Genomic DNA, 20,136 nt, shown 5'->3' with positions numbered 1-20,136 from the left:
TCCGTCGCCGTCTGTACCTTTGCTGGCGGGGGACCCAACCCCCGCCAGCCGAAGTCTTCTTCCTGCGTTTGGTTTCTTCTGAGTCTGACGTCCAGCTGCACGTACAACGTGCAGGACGTCAGACTCACAGAAACAGAATGAAGCCTTGCGATCTGCAGGGCTTCATTCTGTTTCTGTGAGTCTGACGTCCTGCACGTTGTACGTGCAGCAGGACGTCAGACTCAGAAGAAACCAAACGCAGGAAGAAGACTTCGGCTGGCAGGGGTTGGGTCCCCCGCCAGCAAAGGTACAGACGGCGACAGCGGGTTGGCAGGGGGGTTGAGAGGGGCGTCGGCAGGAGGGTCCAGGGCCAAATTTACGGGTTCCAGGCCCCCGTGGCCCCATAGCAGCTACGCCCCTGTGTGATAGTACTCCTTAAAGGAAAGGAAATGCTGAAAAGCATGAGGTAGTACTCATTACAGGGGAGGAGATGCTGAAAAGCATGTGGCAGTATTCTTCAAAGGGGAGGAGAGGTTAAAAAGCATGTGGCAGTACTCCTTAAAGGGGAGGAGATGTTAAGGACCAAAGTAGGATGCTAGTGATGTTTTTTGATGTTTCAGGAGACTGGGAGGATTTTGCAGTAGAAGGCACACACTTACCTGTCACCTGGTATGGACCAATCTCCACAGCGCTCTGGGTATGATGTTCAGGTGGAACCTTCCTAACAGCTACAGTCGTGGGCCTCGCCACCAGCTCTGCAATGACAGGATAGAAATTATTTCTGGCGCCAAGCCAGGTACAGGGAAAAAGCATTAGAAGCCCACACTGGTGACTTTTACCAGTATTTTCACTGCTTATAGAATCTGGCTCACTTGGGGGGGGGGGGGGGGCTCAAGGTAACTGCAGCAGGGAGTCGGGCAGGCAGCATTTTTTTATGTGTCCCCTCTTTTTTGTTTCTTAAAATATGGTAGCCCTACTTCCCCCCCCCTCCAATCTTTTGAGGAACCGTGAATTGGAGCTACAGGAAGAAAAGGCAGGGCCTCACCTGGGTAGCGCACCCCTTGTGTTGTGGCACCAGCAGGCAAGGAGTCTACATTCTGTTCCTCCGAGTTGGTACCATACGCTGGCAGCTGGATAAGGAAATGCAGCAGCGGCACATCATCGGTGGGACAGAAAAATATACAGATCAGTTTATGAACCACACTTTTGTGTATATCGGCTTCATTCATCCTGGACCTCCCACCCCAGTACAAAATCATTCCCCTCCCCCTCCTATGCTTTCCTAATGCCTGACTTCTTTTATATGCTCCTCCCTTTCTTCTCCTATGCTTCATTTTTCACAAAACAACTGGGGTATCTTGCATCATGCAACCCCGGTTATAACCCTACTACTACTTATCATTTCTATAGCTAGACGTACGCAGCGCAGTACACTGAACATGTAAGAGACAGTCCCTGCTTGACAGAGAATAAATCTAATCAAAACAGACAAACAGGACAAATAAGGGATAAGAGAATTACTAAGGTAGGAATTATAAAACAGACATGGGTACTGAACAAGTGAATAGGAGTTACGAGTTAAAAGCAGCCTCAAAAAGGTTGGCTTTTAGCCTAGATGGCCAGAGATGGAGCTTGACATACTGACTCAGGAAGTCTATTTCAGGTGTATGGTGCAGCAAGATAAAAGGAACAGAGTCTGGCGTTCGTTTGCAGTGGAGGAGAAGGGTACAGATAAGAGAGATTTAGGGGGAGAAGTGTAGGGAGAGATAAGAGTGGAGAGGTACTGAAGAGCTGCAAAGTGAAGACACTTGTAAGTCAGTAAGAGGAGTTTGAACTGTATGCAGAAAGTTTCCAGGGGCGTAGCCAGAACTCACGGTGGGAGGGGGCCAGAGCCCATGGTGGGGGGCAATTTTGGTCTGCCGTCTCCCCACCACCGCCTTGCCGCTCCCTCCTCACCCACTGCTGCAGCAAATACCTTGGCTGGCAGGGGTCCCCAACCACCGCCAGCTGAAGCCTTCTCCAGCGCCGGTCTTTGGCGCTGCCGCGTTGCCTGCCCTGCTCTCTCTTCCCCCTCACATCCTGTACGCTCCTTTTTGTGAAACTCCTGCCAGCAAAACCAGGGGCCCAGAGGAAATTTGAGGGGGCCAGGCCCCCTTGGCCCCACACTGGCGGAAACACATAGGGAGCCAATGAAGTGTCTTCAGGAGAGGGCTAATATGAGCATAGTGACACTGGCAGAATATAAGTCATGAGCAGATTGAAAGGGAGAGAGATAGCTTAATGTGAGAAGCAGTAGTCTAAGCGAGAGGTGATAAGTGTGTGGCTAAGGGTTTTGGTAGTGTGCTCAGAAAGGAAGGGACAAATTCTGGTGATGTTATAGAGAAAGAAACAACAGGTTTTAGCAGTCTGTTTGATATGTGCAGAGAAAGAGAGAGAGAGGAGTCAAAGATGACCCCAAGGTTAGTTACAAGCTGATGAGACAGGGAAGATGTGAGTGTTATGCACAGAGATAGAGAATGAGGGGTTTTGGGGGAAAGATAGGCAGCTCAGTCTTGGTTATGTTTAGTTTTAGATGGCAGTGAGACATCCAGGCAGCAATGTCAGACAGACAGGCTGAGACTTGGGCCTGGATTCCTGCTGAAATTTCTGGTGTCACCACGCATGGGGTGGCCAAGTGTTTCAGAGAACAACCTCACTTCTTTGATAGTTCAGCGGACTATTAAAAAGCTTGGGGGAGTGTGTGGGACTGGATACTGGATTGAGGACAAGTCTTGTATGCATGAAATAGAATAATACAAGGCCTGGAATGGCCAACCACTGGAGAGGGTGAAGGCCAGCCAGTGGCATGCTTACCTTTGTTGCCACCCAGGGCGGACCACACTCTCCCCCTCCCCCTGGGCAGAGCACCCTTCTCCTCCAAGCAAGGGGGTGTGCTGAGAAGTGCGGCAACTGTCAGCTCTGCCATTCCCCTGCCCGCTCTGATGTCAACTTCTTGTTCCAGGGCAGGGGACAAGCAAAGCCGACAGCCACACGACTGCTCAGCACTGCACCTGGGGCAGACCGCCCTCATCACCCTGCCCCTGGTACACTAGAGAGGCCAGCATTTTAACAGACTAGACAGAAAAGATCAGCTAACTGACCTTTATCTGCCAACATTCACTATGTTAAGTTTTTTAAAGCACTTAAATCTGCCCTTAGAAGATTGACTGGAGCTGAGCAAATTGAAGTTTCTAAAATATGAGCCATATAGAGCAGGAAAACGAGCTAGGCACCTACAATTTAGGCTGAAAATCATTTTAGGCTTCCAAAACTGAGTTTTCTAAGTTTAAGGGCTTATGTTAGAAACTCTTCCAATTTTTAGCGTTAGCAGCCTAACTTCACTCCCCCTCTGCTGACCCCACCCACTTTTTAGTCACCTACATTTAGGAACTGAACAAGGGAGAATTTTCATTTAGAAAGATCTAGGCATCCAACTCTTAAAGTCAGGCACCTATGTCTTTTACATACTGGTCTCTAAGCCTTATCTTATAAATTTAAAACTAATGAGTGACTTGCAGGCGTAAGTTTAGATAAATGTTCTGCTGAACCAAGTTTTACGTCTACATATTCTCCTGAATTCAGAATCTTAAGTGAAGCACTGAGTGTTTTAAGTCTACTTTCTGAAGGGAAAAAGTTTCAGGAGGTGGGGATCATGAGGTGGGAATTGTAGAAATATGCTGTCACTTGCTTTCAGTGAAATACAGGCTAAGAGCTAGGCCTCTAAGAATCAAAGATCACTTCTGACACAGATACATTTCACTGCAGCAAATGCTGAAATAAGCAACTGAGAGCAGGCAGAGGGAGGGGGAATCTGCTGTGTAAATAACAGCTGGATTGGCGCTAGCAAGAAAGTCACAGGCATGGATGTTGTGGCTAGTGGAAGATAGTAGTGGGTCAGATGCAAGTAGGATGAGAACATCCAAGGGTGGGGGCGGGGGGGGGGGGCTGGAGGTAGGTTTGGGAACATGTGAAGTCATTGTTATCAACTGATAATGGCCAAAGAGTTCTGGTGAGAAAGTTAGGGTCCACTGGAATGAATGGTACAAGAAAGATATAAAAAGGGCAGTCTGCAAGGGTATCAGGGCAGAAGGCTGAAGAGAGAAGACAGACTGCACCTGCTGTGTGTCGCAAAGCGCTGTTCCACCATGTTCCAGATATGAATGCCTAATTGCCTGGGCTGCCTTTGGTGAGATGCTAATAAAATATCTTCTTGTATCCCAATGTGTCTTTCTAATTGTAGAGGGTGTTTATACTCAGACTGTGTAAAACAGGCTGAGAATATACAAGGTGAAGGTAATTAACTATTTTCAAACCTACCCCAACTATTAATACCACGACCTTATAGCTTTTTTAAAGCCTCTATTATATTCAGAATCCTATACACACCAGATTTTTAAAACATATTGAAAGTTGCAAGGATTCTAAACATTTGCAGGCATGTACACTCCAGAAAGCAGGGCTCCATTAGTTCTGTAGGAGTTTATTGTTTGACAATTGGCATCTGCCATAACTGCAGTCTCTTTCATTGCATCCTCTTTGTCTCTGTTTCTTGTACTCTCTCACTCTGACACTTCCGCCCCCCCTCCCTCAACCCCCTTGGCTTCTTAGTGTACCCAAGGATACCTGGTCTGGACGCCAAGACAGACAGGCGGGAGCACTCACCATCGGAGGGGTAGTAGCTTCAATAGGCAGGTGAGGAAAAGAAAAAGAGAAATTAGTTAGTGTGAGCAGACTCAGAGCACATAGACAAGTAACACTTCTCTGTCCCGAGATTACCATTTGAATGATGGCATCACCGCAACACATTTCAGTCCACCAGAGATGACATCACTCCTACCCCACTGACATCACTACTACTCATTTACAGAAAGTTGGATCTTAAGTTGCAAAAAGGCGAATCAATAGCACAAGCACAACCTAGTGGCACAAGTTTAAGTGTTTGAAGTGCTGTTCTCAGACAACCTGACAAGCATCAGGGCTGACAGAATGAAATAAGAAATGGAGTAAGAGTGTTCCACCGCTGGTTCAGTCTGACAGGCTGCAAGCGAAGAAATGCCTAGAAATCTTACTGCAGACACAAGAACACACAGAGCTGCCAGACTTCACTGGGGCCTAGAAGGCACTGGCGTATTTAGGGGAGGTGTACATGCAACCCGTCATACCTGGCCCCCCCTCCTTCCCCTCCCCTTAAAACCTTCTTGGCTTCAGTCTTCACCCTGGCTGCGGCAATCATAGGCTGCCTGCGGCCTTCTCTGGGACTTCCTCCCTGAACTGTCCTGCCTTTTAGGGTGAGACAATTCAGAGAGGAAGTCCTAGAGCAGGCCGCAGACAGCCTATGAGCACCGCTAACCGGATGAAGGCTAAAGCCAAGAAACTGGCCGTGGGGGCACGGGGGGGGGGGGGGGGCAGAGTGGCAGGGGGAGACATACCCCCTGTAAAATGGATGTTTAGACAACAGCCTTGCTAACAGTGTGGCCATTCAGATGATTATAAAGTTTTGTGGTAAGGCATACAAACGATAGGGTGCTGGGAGTGAAATAAATGAGCAAGATGATGAAGTACAAAGACAGAAAATGGTCATAACTGTCCTGGATAAGGAGAAACCTTACAAGTGGTTACACACTATAGCCACAAGTAGATGAGCCAATCGGCCTTTCTCCAACACTACCACACTGCTATCCATGACGAGGTCTGTGACATTACATAATACAAAGATACTCTCTACATGTTGTAAGCCAGAGTAGACATCATATCCTTTGAGAATGTCAGCTCTAAACAATGCTGGGAAGTCAAACCTTCTCTCTAGTTGCATAGCTTATGGGTGAATGGTACCTTGCAATGTGTGCCAGAAGAACCTCACCTTTGGCCTCGCTGGATTCATTCTCCTCAGGGGGAAGAGTAGGGAATTCATTGTTCTGCTGAAGATCAGCGCTCCCATCAGGATGAATATGCAGCGTGAAGTCACTCTCACCAAGGATAGTGAGAGTCTGGTGAGAGGTTAGGATGTGGTAACCCTTTCCAGCAGGACAGATCTCCTTAAATGCCGCTGAAAGGAAGCAAGTAGTCAGAGAGACAGGAAGCAGTTCTCAAACCCCATGGAGTCAGGGATAGGTGAAAGACAGGTATCAAACCCTGAGGAGTTAGAGAAGAAGGGACTCAGATCTGAGACCCTGAGAAGCACAGAAAGGAGAGGACACATGATTACATTGCCCCCCACCCCCACAGAGCTGAGAGGAAGGAGCATAGTTATTGGGGTGGGGGAGGAATACAGGCAAAAGCTCCTCTCTTGAGGAGTCATAAGAAAAGGAATGACACAGTCTTCCCCTGAGGAACCATAGGGAAGGAAGAGTGAAGAAGACAACACACTCTTCCCCCAAGAAACTGGGATATGGCAGAAGAAAGTACATTTTATTATTCTGAGGAGCCAGAACAAGGAGTAGGGGGTGATATAATCACACACCCTCTACCAAGGAACCTGGAGGGGAGGGTGGAACAGTTCAGCCACTTGTGGAAGCACAGAGTTAGTAAATGGATGAGGAAACCATTACAGAGATAGAATAACGTTACAAGATCTCAGGTCTTCATTCAAAGTGGTTGGATCTCTGCACTTTTCCTGTTTCACCAAAATCATAGCTGGAGAGCTAGGCCTCACTGGCTGTTCTTTCAGCAGAGAAGTGGGACCCAGAGGAAGGGAGGAGAGTGTTCTTACCTGTGCCATCAGAAGGACATCTCTCACAGTAGGAGCCCCAGGCCTTGCCCACACTGCAGCAACAGAGCTGTCTGGTCAGCCGGGTGGACAGAGGGTGCTGGCACTGATTATCTGTGCTGACCAGTCGGAAACACAGACCTTTCTCTTCTGATTTCTCTGCTGCAGGGAATCCGGTCCACCACCACCCAGAAAAGCAAAAACATCATCAAACCTCTGTGCATTACTAAGTTTGCCTATTTTGTTAATGCTGTCAATGAAGAAATTGATCTGTGACCCGCCCCCCTCATTTTCCCCCAGGAATGGTCATCACATTCTTCAGATGCTTGTCAGTTGAGATAGGGAATCCTGCAGGGATCACCGCTCTCCCCTCTTTTATTTAATGTCTTGTTTGGGAACACTGTTAGTAGATTTGGGATTTAAAATGTTTAGTTATGCTGATAACATCACAATTTTTATTGCTATCTATCAGGAAGAAGAAGATGTTTCACTTAAAATTAGAGATTATCTTTATTATGTAGAGAACTGGATTTCCAATCACAGATTAAAGTTAAATATCGAAAAATCCAAATTCTTATTTGTAGGTCAACATGACAACATTTGCAATGACCGTATTCTTATAAGTCTTTATTGATGTAAATAAAGAAAGGACCCTTTCTTTATTTACATCAATAAAGACTGTTGGATTATATCTCCAGTGGTGATTCGTCTTTGGTCAGCCTCTACTTTTGCCTGCTGTGATTTGTCGGCGTAGAGGGTTTCCCTGCTTTGTATTTTGGATCCTCATATTCGTATAAGTAACACTAATTTTTATTTTCAAAGACAATATTACGATTTTAGGAATAATATTGTCGGCCTCCTTGAAGTTGGACTCCCAGATTAGTTCATTAGTAAAGAAATCATTCCTACTTTTGAGAAAACTGAGACAAATTCATAGGGCCCAATATTAAGACGCAGAAGGGAGAACGGCTAACTCCTGTGGTCAGCAGTCAGCCCGGATATTCAATGTCGGGGCCATTTCCGGTGACCGGCATTGCATATCCGGTTTATTTTTAGCCGGTTTAAAGTTAACCGGCTAGCCGGATGACTGGTTATGTTGCGTAACATAGCCGGTCAGCGTCAATATTCAGCATTTCACCGACTATGTTTGGCAGCCAAATGTGGCCATGTCAATAGGTGGAACATCTTTGGCAGGTTCCAACTTAACCAGCCAGCGCTGAATATCGACTTAGCCGGTAAATAAACAGAATATTCAATGCCGGTCACTGTAAACAGCCTGGCATTGAATATTCGGGCTCAGCTACATTTTCCTAGTCCAAAAGGCTTAGGATGCAAGAATAGTCATACCACTTTTTTTTTTTAGTAACTTTTATTAGCTATCAGCAAACTTACAACATTTATCCATTCCAAAGTCATATATCTCTGAAAACAACACAAAAGTAAGACTCCATATATCACCCCTCCCCAGGGTCATACCGCTTCTCTTATGTATCAAGCTCCTTTTATTTGGAATCAACTTCAGCTACAAATCCAGTCATTGCAAAGTTATCTTCAATTCAGGAAAGCATTGAAAACCTACTTGTGTTAAATGATTTTTAACTGGTTGATAGGTTAACTGAATTTTATGGGTTGGTTTTTTTGTGATATTATACTTTATGATTTTTGCTTTTCACTTGTTAGTCTCCAGAAACTACTGGATCTCTTCATATGTAATCCGTATAAAGCCTAATTGGGTATTTGCGGACAAATGTAAATAATGTTATGAAATCAAGTGCAGCCTCATGAGGGTAGGAAACCCAGAACTAGATTTTCACAGCCTGCTGAAATGGATTCTAAAAAACATTTGTACCCCCTCCTCAATGGTCTTTCCCATCCCCCTCATGTGAAGTACAGAAAAGTACAGTATGGCAGACCCACAGGTGTTCACAGATATACACAGTGACCTGTCCCTGAGAGCACTCTCCATTCCCTGCCCAGGGTGAGTGGGGTCAGTACGTACCGACACAATGAGTGCGAGCAGGTCCGGGGACGTACCCTGGCTTACACGTGCAGCGGAAGCTGCCCTGTGTGTTTAAGCACTCTCCATTCTGACAGACACCTTGCATGACGCACTCATTAATATCTGGTGGAAAAGAGGACCAAGGCATCAAACATCCTTCTGAAATGTCCTGCTTCCGTTACAGACTTTTCTAAACCCCCATAGCTTAAAGTCATCAAAAGGCTGCACTATACCCTGGCAGTGGGTGCTGTTGAGCCTCTTATAGCCCTGTGGGCAGTCAGTCCCATGTTCCCCTCGAATGGATCCAGTCTTCTGCACACCTGTGTCTGAAATGATGAACAGCAATATTTAGAAGGGGTAGTCAGAGAGTGACAGAGAAGGAAGGGACAGGAGAGAAAAGACAGAGGGAAGAGATTGAAGAGAATGAGACAGCTCATTTGCCTCCTCCACTAGCCTGCAGCCTCCCTAGCCCCCCTGGAAATTACGAGGTACACCAGGGTCAGTAGATAAAACCTGAGTACCCCCCCCCCAACCTGTGACAATCAAAAACAACCCTCCTTCCATTTCCCACTAAATTTGTGCAACTATAAACCCAACCCCTCCTGTGAGAGGGAGAAGTCAGCACCTCCCAAAAGGAGAAGAATCTGATCCCATACCCCTGAACAGGAGAAAACAATCAGAGAGTGAAGGGGTGGGTTTAAGGGGCAGCGTGAGGGGACCTTGTGGGAGTGGGTTACATATGGAACAGAAGACTGTGTGTACTGGGAACGTTGCACATTGGACAGGGAGGAGGAACCTGTCTTGGATCCGGTGGCATAGCCACAGGGGGCCTTAGGGGCCTGTGCCTCCCAAGTTGAATTTGGGGCTCCCCCTCAAGGTCTGCTACTTTGGCTGGCGGGGGTTCCCAAGCCCCAACAGCAGAAGCCGTTCTCCAGTGCTGTTCATCGCCATGCTGCCTGCCCTGCTTCCCCTTTCTCCCCGCGTGCTTGCTCGGTTTTAGTGAAATTGAGAAAGCACAAGGCTTTGCGCATGCTCAATTTCATTGATACCAAGCATGCGTGCCACAGGGGGAAGAAATGGAAGTGAACAGCGGAAGGCATCCGTTTGTGGGGCTTGGGGACTCCCACCAGCCCAGGTATGTGGGGTTGCAGCGGGAGCAGATAGCACTGGGGAAGTAGGGCAAAGTGTCCCCTTCCCACTTTGAGCTCAGCCCCCCCCCCCAAAAAAAAAAACTGAGGTCTGCTTGGATCCATCTGGCCCAGGCCTACAACACTTCCTACTATCATACATTCCAAAGCTTCTCAAGCCTGAGGAAAAAAGTCCCTTTAAAAAAATCACACTGCCTCCCATCCATAAAAAGGAACATCTTATGCATGTTTACTCAGGTCTTGCCCTCCCTTCCTCTCACTCAACATTGAGGACACTTTGTTGGTCTGACAGTTTGTCCATGTGTTGCCAGCCAATATGTATATAGGGCAGTTTTTAATAGGATTTCAGTGGGTAAACGCCTACAGGGTAAACCCCTATAAAGCTTTTCTATAAAATTTGGCGCTCAATGCAATTCTATTAGTGGTGCTTTAGGATGAGCACTTTTTACAGAATAGTGCAGGGCACTGAATTCCGCACTCAACTGTGGACACGAGGACACACGACAGCTGAAACCTGGTGTAAATCCTGGCGTACTAGTTGGGTGTGGATTCCCCCCCCCCCCCTCCCCGATTCTGTAACACTGCGCACAACTTTTGTAAATGCACCTGACCCATCCATGCCCCTCCCATGGCCACACCTCCTTTTGTGTGTTGCGTGCAATCCAATTTAGGCGCTCATTGTTTTAGAATAGCACATAGCCAGATGGGCTCACAAATCAAAACTGGTGCCAATTAAGTGCTCGTTAGATCCAATAGTTAAATCATTAAATTAGTTTGGGTGCCAATCCAGTATCCGCACCCGAATTTGGACCAACTTTACTGAATCCAGGGGTTAGCGAGGAAAAGAGCTGGCCTGAAGGTGGACCTGAAAAAAATAAGCACCTGCGTTTCAGAGCTTTAACACACGCCCTGTGTGCTCACAAAACATATGGGTTAAAGACTCCCTGACTCTCAGTGCTGCTTGTGGGATTTTAAAAGGGAAACTCCTCACTGAGTTTGCTTTAAAAATTCAGGGCGGGTATAGAAGTACATACGGGGATTTCAAAATCCCGCACATCAGTTACCTTCTAACCCTGCCTCCTCTCTCTCTCTTTTTGCCACCACTAAACGTACATGTGGCTACTGAGTGCGGGGCAGTTTCAGCCCAGGACATTTTCCCAAGTAACTGCATAGTTTTCTAGACAAAATCCTTAGAAAATCATCATCAGCAAAGGAAAGACAGGAGGCAATTCTGTAAGTGTCTGCCACAAGTTAAACACCTGGAATCAGCACGCTGAACACAAATTATAGTGGAGGAGTGGCCTAGTGGTTAGAGTACCAGTCTTGCAATCCAGAGGTGGCCGGTTCAAATTCTACTGCTGCTCCTGATCTTGGGCAAGTCACTTAACCCTCCATTGCCTCATGTACAAAATTAGATTGTGAGCCCTCCTGGGACAGAGAAATATCCAGTGTACCTGAATGTAACTCACCTTGAGCTACTACTGAAAAAGGTGTGAGCAAAACCTAAATGGAAACAATGTGCCAAAATTCCATTACAAAATACTAGTAAGTTGGCAGATATGCGCCTACATTTAGACATGCCCGCATGTAGTGTCAATGGAAGGCAGTGGTGTTCCTAGGTCTGCTGCCACCTGGGGCAGATCACTGCTGTGCCCCCCCCCAGCACATCCCCCCCCTGTGAATCACAACACCCCCTAGTGCATCACCTCCACCCCCCCAGCACATCACTCTTACCTCCTGGGGGTGCAGGGAGCAGTCGCACGGCTGCCAGTTCCCTGCCCCAGAACAAGAAGTAACGTCATAGGGAGCAGGGAACCGGCAGAGCCGACAGCCACGTGGCTGCTCCCTGCACCTCCTTGCAGTGTGCACCCAGGGTGGATCGCCCCCACTGCCCTACCCTTGGTACACCGATAGCAGGTGTAAATGCATGCACCTAAATGCAGACCTTTAGTGTCCAGCTTACTGTATTCTGTAAGTTACTCACAGTGAGTACTTTAAACTATGCCGAGACTAAAGCAAGCGCTTTTTCAGTAGCAGGTCCATCTTTGGCTTTGCTCAAATTTAATTCAGTTTAAACAAGTCTTGAAGACTTTTTTTTTTTTTACAAGCTTCTTCCAGGATTTATGGGTAGAGATATTATGAGTGGCCTTTTTCCTTCACTCATTTCAGTATTTATATACCGCTTAGACCTAAGCAGTTTACAGTTTCATTTTACAGGTACTGGGTCTGTCCCTAGTGGGTTCACAGTCTAAGCAGTACATTGTACTACTGTTGTACCTGGGGCAATGGAGGGTTAAGTGACTTGCCCAGGGTCACATGGCGCCTCAGAGGGAATTGAATCTGGTTCCCCAGGATCTCAGCCCACTGCTGACCATCAGGCAGAAGGGAATTAAACTCAGTTCCCCAGGTCTGCAAACTGCTACATTAACCATTAGGCCACTCCTAATGCTTTTTAGCATCATAAGTTTTAAGTGTTAGTTTGTTTTATATATGTTGCATACTTTGGGGCTCATTTTCAAAACGTCCAAAAAATGGCACAAAGTGGCAGATGGGGGGGGGGGGGGGAGGGGGGGGTTGCCAAAATGTCCAAATTGCTATTTTCAAAACCCATTTTTAAGACATTTTTCTATACAGTTCATATGCAGTGTGTCCAAATCAGAAGGAGCGTGTTAGGGGTGGGATCTGGGCATTCCCAAAACTTGGATGTTTTTCTGCCACAATGGAACAAAGCAAAACTGTCCAGGGCTAAAAGTCAGATGTTTTGGTCTCAATCTGTTTCAATCACAACTAAGTCACAAAAAGGTGCCCTAAATGACCACCAGAGGGTTTAAGGCATGACCCCTCTTATTCCCCAGTGGTCACTGACTTCCTCCCAACCTCCAAAGATGTGAAAGAAACAGCATATACCAGCCACTATGACCAGTACTATTAGAGCAGCAAGCAGGTCTCTAGAGTAGCCTAGTGGTCGGTGCAGTAGACTGTAGAGAAGGGGACCCAAGCCCATATCCCACTCTTACTGGTACACTTGTAGTGGAAAGTGTCAGTCCTCCAAAACCCACCAAAAGCCCACTGTATCCACATATAGGTGACACTTGCAGACATAAGGGCTATTGTAGTGGTGTACAACCGAGTACAGAAGGTTTTTGGTGGGTTTTACAGGGCTCCCCATACAATATAAGGGGGTAATGGTGAGATGTGTACCTGGGACCTTTTATGTGAAGTCCACTGTAGTACCCTCTAGGGTGCCCCACTGCCCTGCTGGGATATTAGTCCAGTCTGCTGTTGCTCCCCCCCCCCTCTCCATACATCCCAATGGCTTCTTTTTGTGCGTTTTTCCTTTGGATTTTTTTTTTAATGGTCCAAAAAGATAGACGCACTGAGCACAAAAACATCTAGCAAATTGTCATTTTCAAAACAAAACGTTGAACATTTTTATGGCTTGAAAATGGCCATGTTCACTACTGGTGGGGGGGGGGGGGGGGTGAAAGGGAAAGTGATACAGGGAATTTCCTCCCGGCTCCTGCAGAGAGGTGCCACAACCCTCAGCCCTGCCCTTGGAGGAGACAGAGAAAAAAACCAAACCCACACCATCCTCATACTGAAAGCACTGTGCCCCGAGCTGAGACATGGCCTACTCCCAGGGAGCGGAAGGGTAGAAAGGGTGGGCAAAGAGCTACTTACATTGCAGGTGTGAGCACCTGTAGCACTTGTTCTGCCCCCAAGAGGTGCCCACACTGCCACAGCAGTCCTCTTGTTTCGTCAGGCCGGGCAGAGGGTTACTTCCACACTGTAGATAGAACAAAACGAACAACTAGAATTAAAGGTCCAAGGGGAGCTACGACTTCATGCATTGCTGATGGGGGGGAGGGGGGGGAAGGGGGAGGGAGGGTGGCACTGACCAGCCTGTAATCCTAAACAAGAGATATGAAAGAGGGGAGAAAGAAATTACTCACCGACTGCTTGGGTAGGGTCTCCTGGAAGCAACGCCCCAGAGGTTTCTGGGTGTGCGGGCGGCTGGGATGGGAGGTGGGGGACTTGGCGGCTGGGTGCTGAATGAGATGTTGGCTGCCTGGCCCCTGGTTCTCAGAGCTCAGGCTGTCAATACGATGCACCTGAACTGAGGCATCAGGCGGGTGGTGAACTCTCACGTTCAGCAACGGAGGTTGGACCTGTACTGAAAGGGGGTTGAACAGAAAAGGAGGGGGAAGCAGTGAGATGTATACGTGTATAATACACACACATACAGCAATCACTAGTAAGAAGACTCAAGTGACAGCATGCCATGACTTAACAGAGCAAAACCTCAAGGAGTGTCAAAAGAACCATTCGGAAACATTGTCTTCTAAATAACAAACCAACAAAGGCACAGACTGGAGGAGCCTCTAATCCAGTACCTACACCAGCACCTCTCTCTGTGAAACCAGCACAGACCAGAGGTGACTCTCTCCTGAGGAAAACAGCATCGACTGAGCACACCCCTCGCCTTTCACCTGACCCCAATACAGACTGAGGGAACCAGCACAGACCCAGGGCACCCCTCTTCCTGTGAAACCAGCACACACCAAGAGTGCCGAAACACAAAGGGTAGCCCGTCCCCAAAACAGTGAGATTTACTGTCCCAGTGAGTGAGATTTATCAGACAGTGACCCACCACAGCACAGACCAAGGAGTGGCAAGGACACCCTTCTCCCTGCACCTAACCTCAGCACAGACCGAGGGCATGTCTCTCCGTGGAAAACCAGCAGAGACCTAAGGTATCCCTTCCCTGCACCCAACACCAGCATACAATGGGGACACCCAAATCTTCCCCACCCTCCACCCCCTTCCCATGATCATCCTTCTCAATCCCCAGGCCACCTCTGGCCTCTTTGCTTCGCCTGCTCTACCTTCCGAAGAATGCTGTCCAGGTCCCAGTGGGACGGTGAAGGTGGAGTGGCTGATGCTGGTCCGCTGAGGCTTGCCAGCCAACTGGTCTCCCACACTCTGGCTATCTGAGATGACCTCAACGGCATACACGGCATGCTTACTGGAGGTGGTAACCCCATTGATGCCCTCTGTTGATGGGTCCTGGCGGCCAGTGGGAACCTGGCAGAAGCGACCAGTAAACTCCGCTGGGCACTGGCAGTGGTTGCGGCTGTTGCATTGTCCACCGTTCATACATGGCAGGGGGCAGACAACTATCAAAGTGAGCAGAGAGAGAAGACAGACAATAAGCTTCATCTGAACCCCAGAGCCAGATTATCCCATGCCTAAGACCCATGTTTGTTCCTTAAAATATTCATACGATGACATAAGGTTGAACCTACAGGTAGGGCCCTGGTACTTCCACTTCAGATCTGCTTTTCCCTTCCCTCCCTCCTCTCTCTTTCAGATCTTGTTCCAATTTCATTTCACAACTCTACAACACTTCATAAAGAAACATTTTCCACATTTTAGATGTCTCGAGAACTGCACAATGGAAAAATAAAACACGCCTTATTTCTGGCCAACCTCCCAGCTGAACAGAACATCCCTTCTTCGCAAAATAGTTGTTACCTCCCACCAGCATTTCCTATGACAGCATAAATCCAGAAAGCCCCTCCCCCTACACCTAGCATCAGCCCAGAATGAGGGTGCCCCTCTCCATGCACCCAACATCAGCCTAAAGCAAGGATGCCCCTCTCCCTGCATCCAGCACCAATGCAGAGCAAGGGCACCCCCCTGCACCTGACATCAGCCCAGAGCATAGCCACCCCTCTCCCTGCACCCAGCATCAGCCCAGAGTGAAGTCACTGCTCTCTCTGCACCTGCCATCAGAACAGAGTGAAGGCACCCCCCTCCCTGCACCTAATGATAGTCCAGAGTGAGGATATCCCTCTCCCTGCACCCAACATCAGCCCAGAACGAGTGTGCCCCTCTCCCTGCACTAACCCAAAGTGAGGGCACCCCTTTCCCTGCATCCATCAGCCCAGGGAGAGGGCGCCCTTCTCCCTACACCCAACAGCAGCCCAGAGGGAGGCAAAGCAAGGGCAACAGTCTTTCCCTGCACCCAAAATCAGCCCAGAGCGAAGGTGCCCCTCTCCCTGCCCCCAAAATCAGCCCAGACCGACAACACCCCTCTCGCTGTACCCATATCAGCCCAGAGCAAGGTCGCCCCTCTCCACGAGCCTGCCACAAACACACCCTGAAAGCATCTTCATCTCAGTGAAATCAGCAGAAAGTGATGGTGCACTTCCTCCTGTTAAACTGGTACAGCCTGGGGGTGCCTCTCTCCCTACACCTGACACCAGCATTACCCAAGAGTTACCTCATCCCTCTCCTTGACACCAGTTACAGTGATGTATTTCCTCCTCCCTGATCCTGGCTCACTCACCCTGAAGACACAGCACAGCCCAGTGAAAATCATAATTGAGTCATGCGCCACCCCCGCAGGCCACAATTACTTTGGCAAGCTAGCAATTACCAGCCCGAAGCCACAGAGAATGTTGTGCCTCTCTTGGAGGCAAACCAGGTGCAGAATCCCAGAATCAGGCAATGAAAACAGTACTATTAGGAGTACTTTGCTTCTTATCAGTGATGCTCTTATCCTGACAAAGATGGATGTTCTTAAAACAAATATGTTTCTAATTGTTTACAAAAAAAATCATATAAGACGATACCCGAGTTAGAAAAGATGGTAAAGTGTTCCAAATATACTGGTAATCATTAACATTTGGATCTGGGACCTGCTCACCGGGGCACATACAACCCCTCCCCCATTTTATAACTCATATTCTCCTTTGTTTAAGACCAGCCTCATAACTCTATGAACTCACATAGAAACCAACTTAGGATAACAGTAGGCCGCAGTTTATTTTATTAAACACTTTAAACATATCTCAATATAAAATAACAGACACCCCGAGCTACAGCTGTCAAAAAGTAACAAAATCCCAAACCCCCCAATCGCTGCTCGCCATGCCAGCAAAGCAGCCAATCTGCTGCCTGTGGTCACCGATCTCCCTCTTCCAGCCCCGCCCTAACAGCAAGAGCCCCAGCTGGTGTGGCCTCCACACCTTTAATCAGGGTCACCCAACCCGCCATTCAATGACCTGGCTCATCCCCCATGAGCCACCGCTCCTGTAGCTCGGGTTTTCTGCCACTGCGACAACCAACATCTCATCACCTGAAAGATAAAACTGCATCGCAAATAGTCATACCCCCCCCCCCCCCCAGCCAACAAGACCGGGTGGGAGGGCAGGAAAGCCACCTCAGAGGAGCAGGAGTGTCCTGAATCTTGGAGGAGGCAATCATTTAAGGGGGACTCATAGCCTGCCTCTGCCTACCCTCCCAGTCAATCCCCTTGCCAGCAGGTTCCCAGGCGAGTCGCTTTCTTTTGATTGAGCCAACAGCAGCCACCCAAGACCCGCCAGACTCCTCCTTCCCCCCACAGACACATACCCACTAGCCATCATGGAGACCCGGATCGAACAGGCCCAGGCCTCGGTTAATCTGGGCCTGTCGAGACGAGCTCTCCGGCTTGACTTTTCTATAGTGCCATTAGACATACACAGTGCTGTACACATTATATGCAAGTACTTTCTCTGCCCTAGTGGGCTCAAGATCTTACGCCCTGATGATCAAAAGTAAACACGGGCGCTAGAGGCCATTAACGCCGTACCAGCGCCCGTATTTACCAGCACAGAATGATCAAAGGGGGTCTAGCGCAGCAAAACAATGATTACGCCAGGCCTTAGCACAGATAGCATGCAAATGTAGTTAAGCTCATTTAAATGAGGACATTTTGTATTCCTCTCCAATGCTCAGAAAAGAGCACCAGAAACAAAGGTGCCTTAGTGCTGCAAAAAATAATGCCAGGTCTGAGCAGGCATTAGGCTGTTGAAAGAGAGGATTCCTCATGATACTCCTGCTTCTCTCATGATCCTTTCTGCAAAATCTACCGGTTTTGATTGATTTTGGAAGGATGGTGGATACACAGATGCCTTCCCACGGGAAGTGGTGGAGATGAAAACGGTGATGGAATTCAAACATGTGTGGGATAAACACAAAGCAATCCTCTTTAAAAGGAATGGATTCCGCAGAATCATAGCGGAGATTAGGTGACGACACCGGTAATTGGGAAGCAAAACCAGTGCTGGGCAAATTTCCACGGTCTATGACCTGATCGTGACGGAATAGATATGGATGTGCTGGAGTGTAAATTTTAAGGGGCTTCAACATTAGCTTCAGAACTTTTAATACTAGAACAGTGCTGGGCAGACTTCTACAGTCTGTGCTCTGAGAATAGCAAGGACAAATCAAACTCGGGTATACATATAAAGTAACACATACCAAGTAAAATGAGTTTATCTTATTGGGCAGACTGGATGGACCATTCAGGTCTTTATCTGCCATCACTTACTATGTTACTAAGGAAGCCCGTGCAAGCCCTTGAGCGCTGGTTGAGAGAAGTCCCAAATGTGAAGCACACATTGGCGCTCTTGTCCTGAGTCTAAATTTAAAACGGCCAAGCTTTAAAAAAAAACAAAAAACCCAAAGCACACATTGGGGCTCATTTTCAAAGCACTGAGACTTACAAAATTATATAGTAACCTACGGTACTTTGTAAGTCTAAGTGCTTTGAAAATATGCCTCATTGGCATCTGTTGCATCTAAATATAAGCATCCAGAACATAAATTAAAACACTTGTATTTAAGCTGCAGAAAACAGATGTCAATGTGTGTTTCAGGTTTGGGTTTTATCAGGTGCACAGGCCCAGGAGCTGAGCTTATCGCTGAACTCTTCTGCACATGCGTCAAGCACAATCCTGCCGAGCTCTCTAATGCTGAAGGCTATGAGCACACTTATATTTGCATCTCATTAGTTTTGAGAATTAGGATATTGTTTTCTTCTGCGGACTTATGGTGGCATTTTCATGGCATTATTCAGAATAGAACCCGGGAGTTTAATCATCGGCCCCCCAATTTTTGTACCTGAAGCAATAGAGAGTTAAGGAATCCTTTTACTAAGCGGCGGTAAGCCCAACACGGGCTTACCGCTCGCTATATAGGAAGTACTGCCAGACTACCACAGCAGCCTGGCGGTACTTCCCACCCCTAGAGCGCCGTCATTTCTGGTGTTACACAAATTTATTTATTTTGGTAGTGCCGGAGTGTACCCGGCGGTAATCACTGCCCGGTTACCGCTGGGTTAACATGGGAGCCCTTACCGCCACCTCAGTGGGTGGCGGTAAGGGCTATTACCCCCCAAAATGGCCACGCGGCAAGTGCTTTACTTGCCGCATGGCCATTTCCTGCAGGAAGTCGAGACTTCCCTTTTACCAGCTGTGGTAAAAGGGGGACTCAGTGCACGGGTAAAACATGCCAGTGCCAGCCCCCTTTTGCCACTGCTTGGGTAAATGGGGCCCTAAGTGACTTACCCAAGGTCATAAGGTGCTGAAGTGGGATTCAAACTCAGGTCGCCAAGATCAAAGATCAAAGCCCACTGAAACTAACCATTAGGCTACTCCTCCACCCCACATTAACTGCTTGATTAAAAAAAAAAAAGACCTTTTGTAAATTCTTGTGTATAGAATAGATTTAAATGATGGAAATGTAAAATAGAATAAACTTTGGCTCATAGGAAAATGAAACAGGCATTACATTTTCACAGACGATACTGCAGAAGAATGAGCTAACTTTTATACACCTCCTCAGACCTGGCACACAGGTCCCTGCATTGCGCTCACAGCCTTTTGCGCAGTTCTCTGCATCGGAGCGGAACAACTAATCGCCTCCTTACCACCGATTTTAATATGCTGTGCACGGATTTCTAACACAGGCTTAACTTCGGTGCAAAACCCTTTCTTGCATCATGTGCCCAGAAAATTGTGAGCAAATGTCATGCTAAAGGTGTGCTTCTGTCTGAACTAGTTTCTGGATCGGCCCCAGAGTGTTGTGTTCTGTGGAGCTGGAGGTGGGGTGAGGGGCAGATCCCTTTAAGATACCTCTTATCAGTGTAAGACTGGCAGCTCTCCCTTCTCCCAAGCAACATAGTCAACTCCACACTTAAAGCAGGCAGCAAAGTAGGGGACTTGTCTGAGTCAGTGAGATAAACACTGATAGCCCAATGCCCCCTCCCCCCCCCCCAAAAAAAAAAACTCAGAAAAAAATTGTCTTGACACATTGTTGCTTGAACAAAATTTATCAGATCAAATAAAGGCAGTGCTGGGGTATTTCTGGAGTTCAGTGCTGGATGGCCAAGGTTGTTACTTAGCAGTAGAGAATGACACGGGGACAAAGTCTGA

At 47.7% G+C, this 20,136-nt stretch overlaps 1 protein-coding gene across 3 annotated transcripts in view; it reads right to left on the bottom strand.

Moving 5' to 3' along the window:
- The window catches only part of LTBP3 (latent transforming growth factor beta binding protein 3), a 113,326-nt gene that overhangs the window by 78,022 nt on the left and 15,168 nt on the right, over positions 1-20,136 (bottom strand). The window contains exons 2-11 of one of the 3 annotated variants that reach the window (XM_030217621.1): positions 14,758-15,048; positions 13,825-14,045; positions 13,553-13,658; positions 8,957-9,049; positions 8,724-8,846; positions 6,728-6,886; positions 5,879-6,064; positions 4,642-4,697; positions 1,025-1,109; positions 639-734 (exon numbers count right to left, since the gene is read on the bottom strand). In XM_030217621.1, the coding sequence (XP_030073481.1) occupies positions 639-734; positions 1,025-1,109; positions 4,642-4,697; positions 5,879-6,064; positions 6,728-6,886; positions 8,724-8,846; positions 8,957-9,049; positions 13,553-13,658; positions 13,825-14,045; positions 14,758-15,048 (1,416 nt within the window). The remainder of the gene's footprint in view (positions 1-638; positions 735-1,024; positions 1,110-4,641; positions 4,698-5,878; positions 6,065-6,727; positions 6,887-8,723; positions 8,847-8,956; positions 9,050-13,552; positions 13,659-13,824; positions 14,046-14,757; positions 15,049-20,136) is intronic. The other 2 variants (XM_030217623.1, XM_030217622.1) reach the window with 2 other exon arrangements.

This window comes from Microcaecilia unicolor, chromosome 11 (genome assembly GCF_901765095.1).
Source record: "Microcaecilia unicolor chromosome 11, aMicUni1.1, whole genome shotgun sequence".
NCBI lineage: Eukaryota > Metazoa > Chordata > Amphibia > Gymnophiona > Siphonopidae > Microcaecilia > Microcaecilia unicolor.
Note: the sequence above shows the minus strand (reverse complement) of the source record. Positions and strands in the feature narration are given on the sequence as shown.